This window comes from Mobula birostris, chromosome 8 (genome assembly GCF_030028105.1).
Source record: "Mobula birostris isolate sMobBir1 chromosome 8, sMobBir1.hap1, whole genome shotgun sequence".
Classification (NCBI taxonomy): Eukaryota; Metazoa; Chordata; class Chondrichthyes; order Myliobatiformes; family Myliobatidae; genus Mobula; species Mobula birostris.
Genome location: NC_092377.1, coordinates 23,673,802 through 23,686,604, shown reverse-complemented (window position 1 = coordinate 23,686,604; position 12,803 = coordinate 23,673,802). Strand labels below are relative to the sequence as shown.

At 42.6% G+C, this 12,803-nt stretch overlaps 1 protein-coding gene across 1 annotated transcript in view; it reads left to right on the top strand.

Moving 5' to 3' along the window:
• The first annotated feature begins 2,958 nt into the window (after positions 1 to 2,958).
• The window catches only part of heatr1 (HEAT repeat containing 1), a 106,469-nt gene continuing 96,624 nt past the window's right edge, over positions 2,959 to 12,803 (top strand). Inside the window, exons 1-2 of the mRNA XM_072264907.1 lie at positions 2,959 to 3,043; positions 11,008 to 11,159. Coding sequence (XP_072121008.1) covers positions 11,018 to 11,159 — 142 coding nt within the window. The 5' untranslated portion in view covers positions 2,959 to 3,043; positions 11,008 to 11,017. The remainder of the gene's footprint in view (positions 3,044 to 11,007; positions 11,160 to 12,803) is intronic.

The following is a 12,803-nucleotide window of genomic DNA, read 5'->3' as shown; positions in this document are numbered from 1 at the left end:
CTGTTTGCCACAGTTGCATCAGGGAAGAGGCTATGCAGTATCCACACAAGGACCACTAGACTCGAAAACAGTTACTTCTCCCAAGGTATCAGGTTGATCAACACCTTCACCCATTAACCCATTCCACCACACATCTGCCACCCATCTCCGCAGCCCCCTAGTACCCTTCATTTCCCCTTCTCTCCACCTATGCATGGCCACATTACTTGCACATTGTGTTTTCTAGAATTACTTTTGTATTTATATTTATTGTATTTTTAATGCTGCATCAGATCCAGAGTAACAATCATTTTATTCTCCTCAACACTCGTGTACCAAAGAATGACAATAAACAATCTTCAGTCTTTAATCTTGTCTTTTTGTTGTGGATTAGCATGCAGCATACAAGTATTTTCACCACTTACTGGAGAATGGTTAGTGAGGTGGAGATACATCTCTACTAAAGGAGGTGTAAGGCTCTCCTTCCCTCCGCTAGCTTGCAGGTCACCCTTGGGCAAGGTGTGGCACCTGCTTTGGAGACCTACTGGTCGATGGGTTAATTGGTCAATGTAAATTATCCAGTGTTTAGGCTGGGATTAAATTGGGGAATTGCTGGGCAGTGCAGCACAAAGGGCCTAGTCTGTGCTGCATCTTGATAAATAAAATAAAACCATCTCTGAAGAGTAGCGATCATGGCCGGGGTCATTAGTCTTGTAAAGGCACTGCCCGGAAGATGGCAATCGCAGTAGAAGAAATTGCCAAGAACAATCATGGTCATGGATAGAACATGATCACCCATATCATACGACACAGCACATAATGATGACAATGGACTGAAGAAGGCTGAGGGGTGACCTTACCATGGTTTACAAACTTATGTGGGGAACAGATAGGATAAGTGGTCAGAATCTTCTTCCTAGGGTAGGGGAGTCTTCAACTGGTGGGCACAGGTTTAAAGTGAAAGGAAAGAAGTTTTAAGAAGATCTGAGGGGTGAATTAATCTCATAGAAGGTTGTAAATATCTGTAACGAGCTGCCAGAGGAAGTTGTGGTGACAACTACTATTACAAGTTATTTGCAAACCTTGGATGGGAAGGGTACCACTAACACCACTCCTTCTCCCTCACCACCACCACAACATTATCAATTCCTGTCAAAGTCACCTTCTGTACAGACACTCCTGTACCCAGCATCACTTTGTAGACATACAATCAATGTATATAAGCCATCTCATTTATTTATATTTATTGTGTTTTTTTAATTATTGTGTTCTTTATCTGATTGTGTTCCTTTTGTGCTGCATCGGATCCAGAGTAACTATCATTTCATTCTCCTTTATACTTGGTACTGGAAATGACATTAAACAATTTTGAATCTTGAGGGACACTGCATAAACAAGAGAAAATCTGCAGATGTTGGAAATCTGAGCAACCCACACAAAATGCTGGAGAAACTCAGCAGGCTAGGCAGCATTTATGGAAAAGAGTACAGTCGATGTTTCGGGCTGAAACCCTTCGGCAGGACTCGAGATAAAAAGCCAAGGAGTAGATTTGAAAGGTGGGGGGAGGGGAGAGAGAAATGCCGGGCAATAGGTGAAACTTGGAGGGGGAAAGATGATTTGTGAAAGAGACAGAAGGCCATGGAAGAAAAAAAAAAGGAGGAGAGGGGAGGGACACCAGAGGGAGGCGATGGGCGGGCAAGGAGATAAAATGAGAGAGGGACATGGGGGTAGGAAATGGTGAGGGGGGCATTACTGGAAGTTCGAGAAATCGATGTTCATACCATCAGGTATGAGGCTACCCAAGCGGAATATAAGGTGCTGTTCCTCCACCGTAGTTTGGGAGACCGCTTCGCCGAGCATCTACGCTCCGTCCACCAGAACAAGCGGGATCTCCCAGTGGCCACCCTTTTTAATTCCACTTCCCATTCCCATCCATGGCACCCGCCACTGTCAGAAGAAGGCCACACTTAAGGCTGGAGGAACTATGCCTTATATTCTGTTTGGGTAGCCTCCAACCTGATGGCATGAACATCGATTTCTCAAATTTGCAGTAATGCCTTCCCCCCCACTTCACTATTTCCCATCCTCTTGTCCCTCTCTCATTTTATCTTCTTGCCCACCCATCGCCTCCCTCTGCTGCTCCCCGCCCCTTTTTTCTTTCTTCCATGGCCTTCTGTCTCTTTTACCAATCAACTTCCTAGCTCTTTGCTTCATCCCTCCCCCTCCAGTTTTACATATAACCTGGTGTCTCTCTCTCCCCTCCCCCACCTTTAAACTCTACTCCTCAGCTTTTTTTTCTCCAGTCCCGCTGAGGGGTTTTGACTGGAAACGTCAACTGTACTTTTTCCTATAGATGCTGTCTGTCCTGTGGGATACTGCATAGTGTAGACAAACGGGATTAGCTTAGGTGAACCAAAAGGGCTCACTTTTGTGTTGCGTCTTTCTCTAATTCTATCATTTAAATGTGTTTGGTAAGGGTAGAAAGTTCTTTCTCCATACCTCAGCCCAGCATATACAGCAATAAATAATTTAAGAAACTGGTGGATTTGTTGAAGATAAAAGAAATTCTGCAGATATTGGAAATTCAGAGCAACACACACAAAATGCTGCAGTAACTCGGCAGGTTGGCCTTTCCGGCCAAAAATCTGTTGATGTTTCTGGCCAAGACCCTTCTTCAGGATCTGCAGAATTTTTTGTGTTTACCCTTAAATCAAGAATGCTTAAGTTTGAATTGAGCAATTTAATGAAACAGTGCCTGGGTACCTAACTTAACTGAGGAAGTTATTGCAAGATTTTAATTATGGTGACGACCTTCACTAATGCCGAGGGACAGATGAATGCAGATTCACTCCTGGCTGGCTCCTCCAGCACCGTGTGAATTGCAAAAGCGGCTCCGCATCAGGACCATGTCGTTCCTCCCGGCAACAGGCGGCGCTGGAGGAGAAGGACCGTGGGAATCTGAGCTGTGGATCCGGTTCCGGGTCAGGGGTGCCGTGCACGTTCGCATGTGGACAGCGGGAGAGGGGAGCGTGGATAGTGTTTTTAATCGAAATTAGACGAAAAGGTGAGTTTAACAAACATAATTGGAGGGAGCGGCGCGGGGTCGCTCAGGCAGAAGATGTTTTGTTATATTTTAGATAACAGCATTGGGAGAAGGTAGGTCAGCACCGCTGTTATTTAGGCTGTGGTGAGGGTGCGATTAGTGAATTATAAGTATTTCGTCTCCCGCAGCACCGACAGGTTCTCAGATACACCAGATCTTTTATTTAAATGAAATATCCTGGATGTTCTCGTCTCTTAATGCCGTAATAAGGACATAACTGATGTGGTACATCATTCAGACACGTGGAAACTTGACCAACACTTTAAATTGCCGGAGGAAAACAGCGGATCTGGCAGCATCTATGAAGGGGAATGGACAGTCGTCATTTCTGGCCAAGATCCTTCAGTTGCTTTCAAGACTAATTGCCTGACCTACTGAGTTCCTCCAGTTCTTTTTTGTGCATTGCTCCAGATTTCAGCATATGTAGTCCCTTGTGTCCCCGTAGAAATACTTGAGTTTGTTTTTATTTTAAATTGTGATAAATCAAAAGTTAAGGGTAAATATAATGGTATTTAGGTACAATTCGTCACATTTTAAGCTTTTTATTGTACTGTCCAAGAAAATAAGATAAATAAAACTTTTTTTTGGTATATATTTCTATGACTCGGGTCACTCAGGTGACTTGCATTTTATAGGATTGGTTTCTTGCCAGCAACCCTTGTAACTATAGAGCAGCTTTAAAATTTTACAGGCTATAGGTTTGAGAACTTAAAAGCTCCTAGTAGTGAACATCACGAGTAGCCTGTCCTGGCCCAACCCATTAGGTGCCACGGGCAGGAAAACTCACCAGTACCTCTACTTCCTCAGGAGGCTACAGAAATTTAGCATATCTCATTGACTCTCACCGAGTTTTATGGATGCACCATAGAAAGCATCCCATCTGGATGCATCATGGCTGAGTATCACAACTGCTCTGCAAGTGACTGCAAAAAACAACAGAGTCATGGCTCAGCTCAGCATATCACTTAAACCAGCCTCCCGTCCTTGAACACTTTCTATACTTGTTGCCTTAGGAAAGCCACCAGAATCAAAAATCTGACTCACCCCAGACATTCTGCCTTCATTTCCCCCTCCCTTTCCTATCAAGAAGAAAATACAAAAGCCTGAAAACATGTACCACCCCCCAGGCTCAAGGCAGCTTCTATTCTGCTGTTACAAGATTATTGAATGGTACATCATATGATAAGATGGACTCTTAACCTCACAGTGTACCTTGTTGTGACTTTGCACCTTATTGCCTGTCTGCACTGCACCTTCTTGGCACTGTAACACTTTATTCTGCTCTCTGTAATTGTTCAGTTATGATGAATTGATCTGTATGGACAATATGCAAGACAAGTTTTTCAGTATACCTCAGTACCTGTGGCAATAATGAACCAATTTACCAGTTTTCTCTGACACACTGACTTCATGTTTGAAACGAAAGTGGTCATTTGTGATCAAGTTTATTTCGGGACGAGATGATATTATCCTGAAACAAGCACTGGGTGATCATGAAGTGAACTGGCATTTTGTTTTGTTTACTGACATCTCAGATGCATTTGTCAGACTCCACAGGATACAGATAACTTACTTAACTTGCAGCCTGACTTCTGGATGATAATGTCATCTGGAGACTTTAAATACAAATTATTAAATAAATCTGCAATTAATCCAACTGGAAGAGTTCAGGCAACATATGGAAAGACAACACACCAGGTCAAAGATCCGTTGTTTGGAAAGGTGCAAAAATAACAGGGTTGTTATCATGGGTGACTTTAACTTCCCTAATATTGATTGGCACCTGATTAGTTCCAAGGGTTTAGATGGGGCAGAATTTGTTAAGTGTGTCCAGGATGGATTCTTGTCACAGTATGTGGACAGGCTGACCAGGGGGAATGCCATACTAGATCTAGTACTAGGTAATGAACCAGGTCAGATCACAGATCTCTCAGTGGGTGAGCATCTGGGGGACAGTGACCACTGCTCCCTGGCCTTTATAATTATCATGGAAAAGGATAGAATCAAAGAGGACAGGAAAATTTTTAATTGGGGAAGGGCAAATTATGAGGCTATAAGGCTAGAACTTGCGGGTGTGAATTGGGATGATGTTGCAGGGAAATGTAGTATGGACATGTGGTCGATGTTTAGAGATCTCTTGCGGGATGTAGGGGATAAATTTGTCCCGGTGAGGAAGATAAAGAATGGTTGGGTGAAGGAACCATGGGTGACAAGTGAGATGGAAAATCTAGTCAGAAGGAAGAAGGCAGCATACAGGAGGTTTAGAAAGCAAGGATCAGCTGGGTCTATTGAGGAATATAGGGAAGCAAGAAAGGAGCTTAAGAAGGGGCTGAGAAGAGAAAGAAGGGGGCATGAGAAGGCCTTGGCGAGTAGGGTAAAGGAAAGCCCCAAGGCATTCTTCAATTATGTGAAGAAAAAAAGGATGACAGGAGTGAAGGCAGGACCGATTAGAGATAAAGGTGGGAAGATGTGCCTGGAGGCTGTGGAAGTGAGCGAGGTCCTCAATGAATACTTCTCTTTGGTACTCACCAATGAGAGGGAACTTGATGATGGTGAGGACAATATGAGTGAGGTTGATGTTCTGGAGCATGTTGATATTAAGGGAGAGGAGGTGTTGGAGTTGTTAAAATACATTAGGACGGTTAAGTCCCCGGGGCCTGACGGAATATTCCCCAGGCTGCTCCACAAGGTGAGGGAAGAGATTGCTGAGCCTCAGGCTAGGATCTTTATGTCCTCGTTGTTCACGGGAATGGTACCGGAGGATTGGAGGGAGGTGAATGTTGTTCAAAAAAGGTAGTGGGGATAGTCCGGGTAATTATAGACCAGTGAGCCTTATGTCTGTGGTGGGAAAGCAGTTGGAAAAGATTCTTAGAGATAGGATCTATAGGCATTTAGAGAATCATGGTCTGATTAGGGACAGTCAGCATGGCTTTGTGAAGGGCAGATCGTGTCTAACAAGCCTGATAGAGTTCTTTGAGGAGGTGACCAGGCATATAGATGAGGGTAGTGCAGTGGATGTGATGTATATGGATTTTAGTAAGGCATTTGACAAGGTTCCACACGATAGGCTTATTCAGAAAGTTAGAAGGCATGGGATCCAGGGAAGTTTGGCCAGGTAGATTCAGAATTGGCTTGCCTGCAGAAGGCAGAGGGTGGTGGTGGAGGGAGTACATTCAGATTGGAGGATTGTGACTAGTGGTGTCCCACAAGGATCTGTTCTGGGACCTCTACTTTTCGTGATTTTTATTAACGACCTGGATGTGGAGGTAGAAGGGTGGGTTGGCAAGTTTGCAGATGACACAAAGGTTGGTGGTGTTGTAGATAGTGTAGAGGATTGTCAAAGATTGCAGATGGACGTTGATAGGATGCAGGAGTGGGCTGAGAAGTGGCAGATGGAGTTCAACCCGGAGAAGTGTGAGGTGGCACACTTTGGAAGGACAAACTCCAAGGCAGAGTACAAAGTAAATGGCAGGATACTTGGTAGTGTGGAGGAGCAGAGGGATCTCGGGGTACATGTCCACAGATCCCTGAAAGTTGCCTCACGGGTGGATAGGGTAGTTAAGAAAGCTTATGGGGTGTTAGCTTTCATAAGTCGAGGGATAGAGTTTAAGAGTCGCGATGTAATGATGCAGCTCTATAAAACTCTGATTAGGCCACACTTGGAGTACAGTGTCCAGTTCTAGTCACCTCACTATAGGAAGGATGTGGAAGCATTGGAAAGGGTACAGAGGAGATTTACCAGGATGCTGCCTGGTTTAGAAAGTATGCATTATGATCAGAGATTAAGGGAGCTAGGGCTTTACTCTTTGGAGAGAAGGAGGATGAGAGGAGACATGATAGAGGTGTACAAGATAATAAGAGGAATAGATCGAGTGGATAGCCAGTGCCTCTTCCCCAGGGCACCACTGCTCAATACAAGAGGACATGGCTTTAAGGTAAGGGGTGGGAAGTTGGGAAGTTCAAGGGGGATATTAGAGGAAGGTTTTTTACTCAGAGAGTGGTTGGTGTGTGGAATGCACTGCCTGAGTCAGTGGTGGAGGCAGATACACTAGTGAAGCTTAAGAGAATACTAGACAGGTATATGGAGGAATCTAAGGTGGGGGCTTATATGGGAGGCAGGGTTTGAGGGTCGGCACAACATTGTGGGCCGAAGGGCCTGTACTGTGCTGTACTGTTCTATGTTCTATGTCCTATGAATGGAAAGGGGGAAAACAATTTAGTTTTAAGTTGTAGAAAGGATTGGGATGTGATGATCGGACACTTAACGGGGACTGACTTGATGGGCATTTTTTGCACCTCTACATTTCACACTGTTGTTTGTGTTATCTGTCTAATCTCCATAAACTGCTCTAACAGCTTCTCACCCAGCCTCACCTTATCACTGTCCTACACAGAAGTGCAGCAAACTTTCTGCAATTTAAAACTTACTTTCTCTCTTTCCAAATTCTGACAAAGGAAGTAGACATGAAACATTAACTCAGTTTCTGTCTTCATTTTCTAGCATTTTGTTTTATTTTCAGATTTTGAGTACTTGCAATTTTATATTTGAATTTACTTGAATTTAAGCTAGCCACTTGTCATTTAAAAATATTGGTTCAGTAATGTTCCTAGGGGCAATTTGCAATGGCGGATTCACCTGTCAATCCAATCCACATCTCACTGCGATGGGGAAGGAAACCTAAAAGATCATGGCAAGAATGTGGTAACTCTACAGAGGTCACGATTGAACCTTCGTCTCTGGTGATGCACCACTCTGCTTGCTTTGTCCCTGCCGCAATTCCACTGCCATGAAATTCTTTTTGGTCAACTCTTGTAGATGACTGATTCTCACTCGTCCATATCTTCTCCCTCTTAGACTTCCCTGAAATCTGTGTCCATATCCTAACTCGCACCATCCCATTAATACTCTGGTTCCTGAACCAATATTGTTAAAATTCTTTTAAAGTTCTCATCGTGGTCTTCAGATCCCCCAAAGCCCTGTAGCCTTCTTACCTCCTTTCTGCTGCCTTGCATGGCCTTTTTTAATTCCATTAGAAAGGTTTCCTTGACCCTCAGTTGATTGCTATAGCACCTCTCCCTCACTTTTAAGAAATTCCTTTTAAACCCAGCTCTTTGGCCCAGCTGCCCTAATGTCATTTTGAAGTATCTTAATTTGAATTTTTATTTGCTAAGCCCTGCATAGTGCCTTAGAACTTGTAAAATGCATTAAAAGTTCCTTATAAGTTTAAGTTGTATAAACCTAGCTGTAGCAGCAAAGCTAATCCAAAATCAAAACCAGAAATGATTGCTGCTTGATTGAGACTGTTATACTTGTGTGACACGTCCAGTGCTCCAATAATCGCTCCGAAAGTTGAATCCTTTATTAGCAATTAGCAAACATACAATTAAGCATTATTGAGCAGTATCTCAGTGGTCAGCAAAGACATGACCTCCACCAGTCCCAAGCAACAAACTGCAAAGAAATGAGCGAGAATACATAACTTATTTCCTTCACTTTTTCCACGCCGCCACTCACATGACTAGTTACCATTATAAATATAGTAAATGCACAACGCAGAATACAAAGCAGGGAGAGAACAGATACGTGGCTCCTGTACCAGCATTAATATTAGTGTTTTGATCACATGGGCTTAATGGAACCTTTGAAATCAGGGGAAACCTGGCAAAGTTCAGCAGTCTCTGCTTCCAGCCTTGCTGGTCAATGCCAAACATCTAAATTCCCTTTATTTTTATTTGCATTTTAATAATGCACCAAAATTATGCAAGGTAGTTCATTGGAATGGACTGAGGAATTGAAAACTGAACAGACCATATTGATTCAGAAATTCAACTGCAGTTGATTTATTGAGAGGTAGTAAAATCCTAGCTCTTTATTCTGTCACTTTCAGCATTGACATTAGGCTGGGAGGCAGACTTTGTGTGAGAAATAGGCATTGTAAAGGCTGCCTTGAGGTTGCAGGTGAGAATCCAAAGCAAAGATTGGCACCCAACTGAGCATGGCTTCATTTAGAGTTAACTGTCTGTCAGTTGTGGGTACCAGAAGCAATAATTAGTCTTTGTGGCCTCTTTTTTATTGTTGCATAAGTGAATGAATGTTGTTAATTTCAATAAGCTATTTCATATCCAAAATTGAGGAAACATTGTCAAAGGTCCTGTCAGTTGGCAAAAATGGTATCCAGAGTTGATTGCTGAAGTGTACTTGACAGTGAAAAATTGGATTGAAGAGATTAGGGTCTGTGCTAGAGGCAGCACAAACCTTTGGGGCATCTGTTGATTTTAATTGGATATTCCTTTAAATCTGGTGAATGGATTCAACAAGATTTAGCAGTGGAAGTTCCCTGGGCAATACCAAACAGAATATATCCAGGACATGGTTGATGTGGCTGTCTTTCAGTGCATGTCTTACCACAGTAACAAAGACCAAACCATGGGGACACATTGTTAACAACTTTTTCTCCAATCGTGGCTATTATTCATGTAGTTATACCTAACATGGCTATCGATGCCTTGCAAATGGTTAGGGTAGACAACTAGAAATTGGGGGTGGGGGAGGAATTCAGATATTTTAGGAGAAATGTGTGGGACATATAGCAACATTACCTTACTGTGAGCAAATGTACGGAGTTCAATTAAAAAAAACTGAATGGGAAGCTTTCCAGTTTGCACTGAAGTGTTATGGCAAATGGAATCCATGAAGGAAGAAGCAGTAGGCCTGAGGATCATCCATGTGATGCAGGCAGATACAGAGGGAAATAAGTAAAATAGATGCACTAGCATCGATCTACCTGAGGCAGATGTTGCATATTCTTTCTGGATGGATGAATGAGAATGTAAGAGCCAATTGCAACTACCTTATTAAATAATTCTTACAGAATGAATCTGACGATTCTGCGGAAATAGAATATAAAATTTGATTATTATTGAGGCCAATGTCTTGAAGATAATTGTTGAATTTTGAGGGGCGGTGATAGTATTGAATGGCAAGTTGTAGTCGATAATGAGCATCCTGATGTATGGTTACTGTCCAGATGTTGATGTGTTGAGTGAAGAGCCAGTGAGATGGCATCTGCTGTGGTGGGGAGGCCTGTGCCTGTGATAGAGCTGATGAAGCACCAAATCTGCTCAAACTCTGAATGAAGTATAGCACTGCATCAATATGTTGGTCCCAGGATAGATCCTCTGAGATGTTACCGTCCAGGAACGAGCTGCTCACCCTTTCCATGGCTGACCCCCTCAATGAGAACCGATGAGTGTGCTTTTGAGCTCCCCTTCCTGAGGTCCACAATCAGTTCTTTGGTCTTGCTGACGTTGAGTGAATTGTTGTTCAGGCACCACTCAACCAGATTTCAGTCTCCCTCCTATATGCTGATTCGGCCTATGACAGTGGTGTTGTCAGGCAAACTTGAATATGGCATTGCAGCTGTGCTTAGCCGTTGCTTTACATTACACTGTGCTGTGTTGGCTGCTGTATCGAGGCTGCGAGATTTGTGGACAGAGCTCATAGAAGCTCTGTGATGTACTGAGCTAATAATTAAACTCCAGTTTCTTGTGCTCTTGGTGGCACAGTTGCCATACCATGCAGTAGTGCTTCAGTATATGGTGCATCTGTAAAAATTGGTGAGGGTCAAAGGAGACATAGCTTCCTGAAGAAATTGAGACACCAGTGGGCTCTCTTGGCACATGGTTGGACCAGGAACATTTGGATGAATTTCTCTGAACATTATAGTAATATATCAGTGTACATAATACATTGTAAAATGCTTCGGTATGTTCTGAAGGAGACGTGATATGTGCTATAGAAATGCACGGTTTTTAAAGTAACAAGATTTTTTAGAAGACATACAACAAACTTAAGTTTATTAAAAGTCAAATTGCCATGCTGAGAATTGACCTTAAATACTTTTTTTTTCCCCTTCTTGTTTTAGGAAAAGCAAAATGACCTCTTTAGCCTATCAGCTGAAGCGTTTGGCACTCCCCCAAACTGATGCAAGTCTTTTTTCTCGCAAAGAAGTTGCATCATTATTGTTTGATTGTAAGGAAGCTGCTACCATTGACAGGGAAACATTCTTTGCCATAGGTAAGTGCTGAATACATCTGCATTATCATTCCTCAGCAAATTTACCCCCAGCGTTGTTAACACCATTGCCGAGGAGGGCCAAATGTGGCATATATTAATGGTAGCACTTGCTAGTTCATTACTTCACTGCTGCAAAACCATCTGTGGCCTTTCTGTATCTTAATCTGTGGAGTTAATCTTATTCCCATGTTAATTTTCCCATTCAATCCAATTTTGGGTTGAGCTGTCTAACAGTGAATATGAATATATCATAATTTTTTTAAAAAATCAGTTTGTTTCTTGAACTGAGACATCTTGCACTATATGTCAGTGCTATTAACTTACCTTTCACATCTTTTAAAGTCCTGTTTGAAATTGTGTGTTTTAACTATGGCTGTAAAAATGCTGATTGCCTCATAACTTTTGTGATCAATATTCACTGGAGACCTGACTTTTTTCATGACAGCCATGAAGATCATTATGAAAACCAAAGCTAGCCATGAATTTTCTTTGTTAAGGACCTCGATGTTTAATTTTAAAAAGCAGTCCTGCAACTCATTTGAAAAATACCATTTTCATACCTCATGGTTAAATTCCATGATGAAAGTAATGTAAAGTGGTGGACTTTACATTCCAGTAACGTCATAAAGTTACTACATTCAGCAAAACACCCACACTCTGCAGTATTGATGAAAGGTGCCAGTGTGGAAGTTAAACTGAGGCTGTTTCTGCTCAGTTGGCTGTGTATGTTCTCAGTTTAGAACAGTACATTGCAGTTGCCCTGAATTCCAGCTTAGACATGATGAACATAGTGGCTGCTTCCTTTACTAGATGACTGGATTATCCAATACAGAAATATAGAAATGTGCAGCACATTTCATGCCCTTCGGCCCACAATGTTGTGCCATCCATGTAACCTACTTGGAACTTATTCAACCTTTCCCTATACCTCAGGTTCTTAATCCTAGCAACATCCTTGTAAATTTTCTACAAGTTAGTCCAGTAAGGGCAAGGCATCGAGGCACATCAACAGACTTACATAGTGACTCAAGCAGCCACGTTAGCTCTTGATTATAATTTTTTTTGCAGAAACAGAGAATACAAGAAAAAGCTGTCATCTTACTGAAGTTCATCCTAATATCCGGGTGGCGTAGTAATGAGCGTTTAGTTAACACTTTATAGCACCAGCAATCAGGGTTCAACTCCTGCTGCTATCTGTAAGGTCGGTAAAGGTGAGACTAGAACTAGAGGTCATAAGTTCAGCGTGAAAGGTGAAATATTTACGGGGAAACTGGGGAGGGAGTTCTTAACCCAGAGGGTGGGGCGAGTGTTTCTTCCAGGTATTCTGGTTTTCTCCCTCATTCCGAAGACATACGGTTAGGGTTAGAAAGTTGTGGGGGTGCCATGTTGGCACTGGAAGCGTGACTGTACTTGTAGGCTGTCCCCCAGCACGTTGCCAGATGCATTTCATTGCATGTTTCAATGTGCATGTGACAAATAAAGCTAACCTTTATTCTTCCGGCTCCCTCAGTCCAGTATCCAAACCTTTCCAACACTGATTACTCCAAAGAGTAGCTCACCCCCGCTTGAATTCGCTTCTCATTTTTTTTTACACAAGTTTGCATTACAATTAGAAGCACTGCTTCTAGTTGTTCATGGTTATTT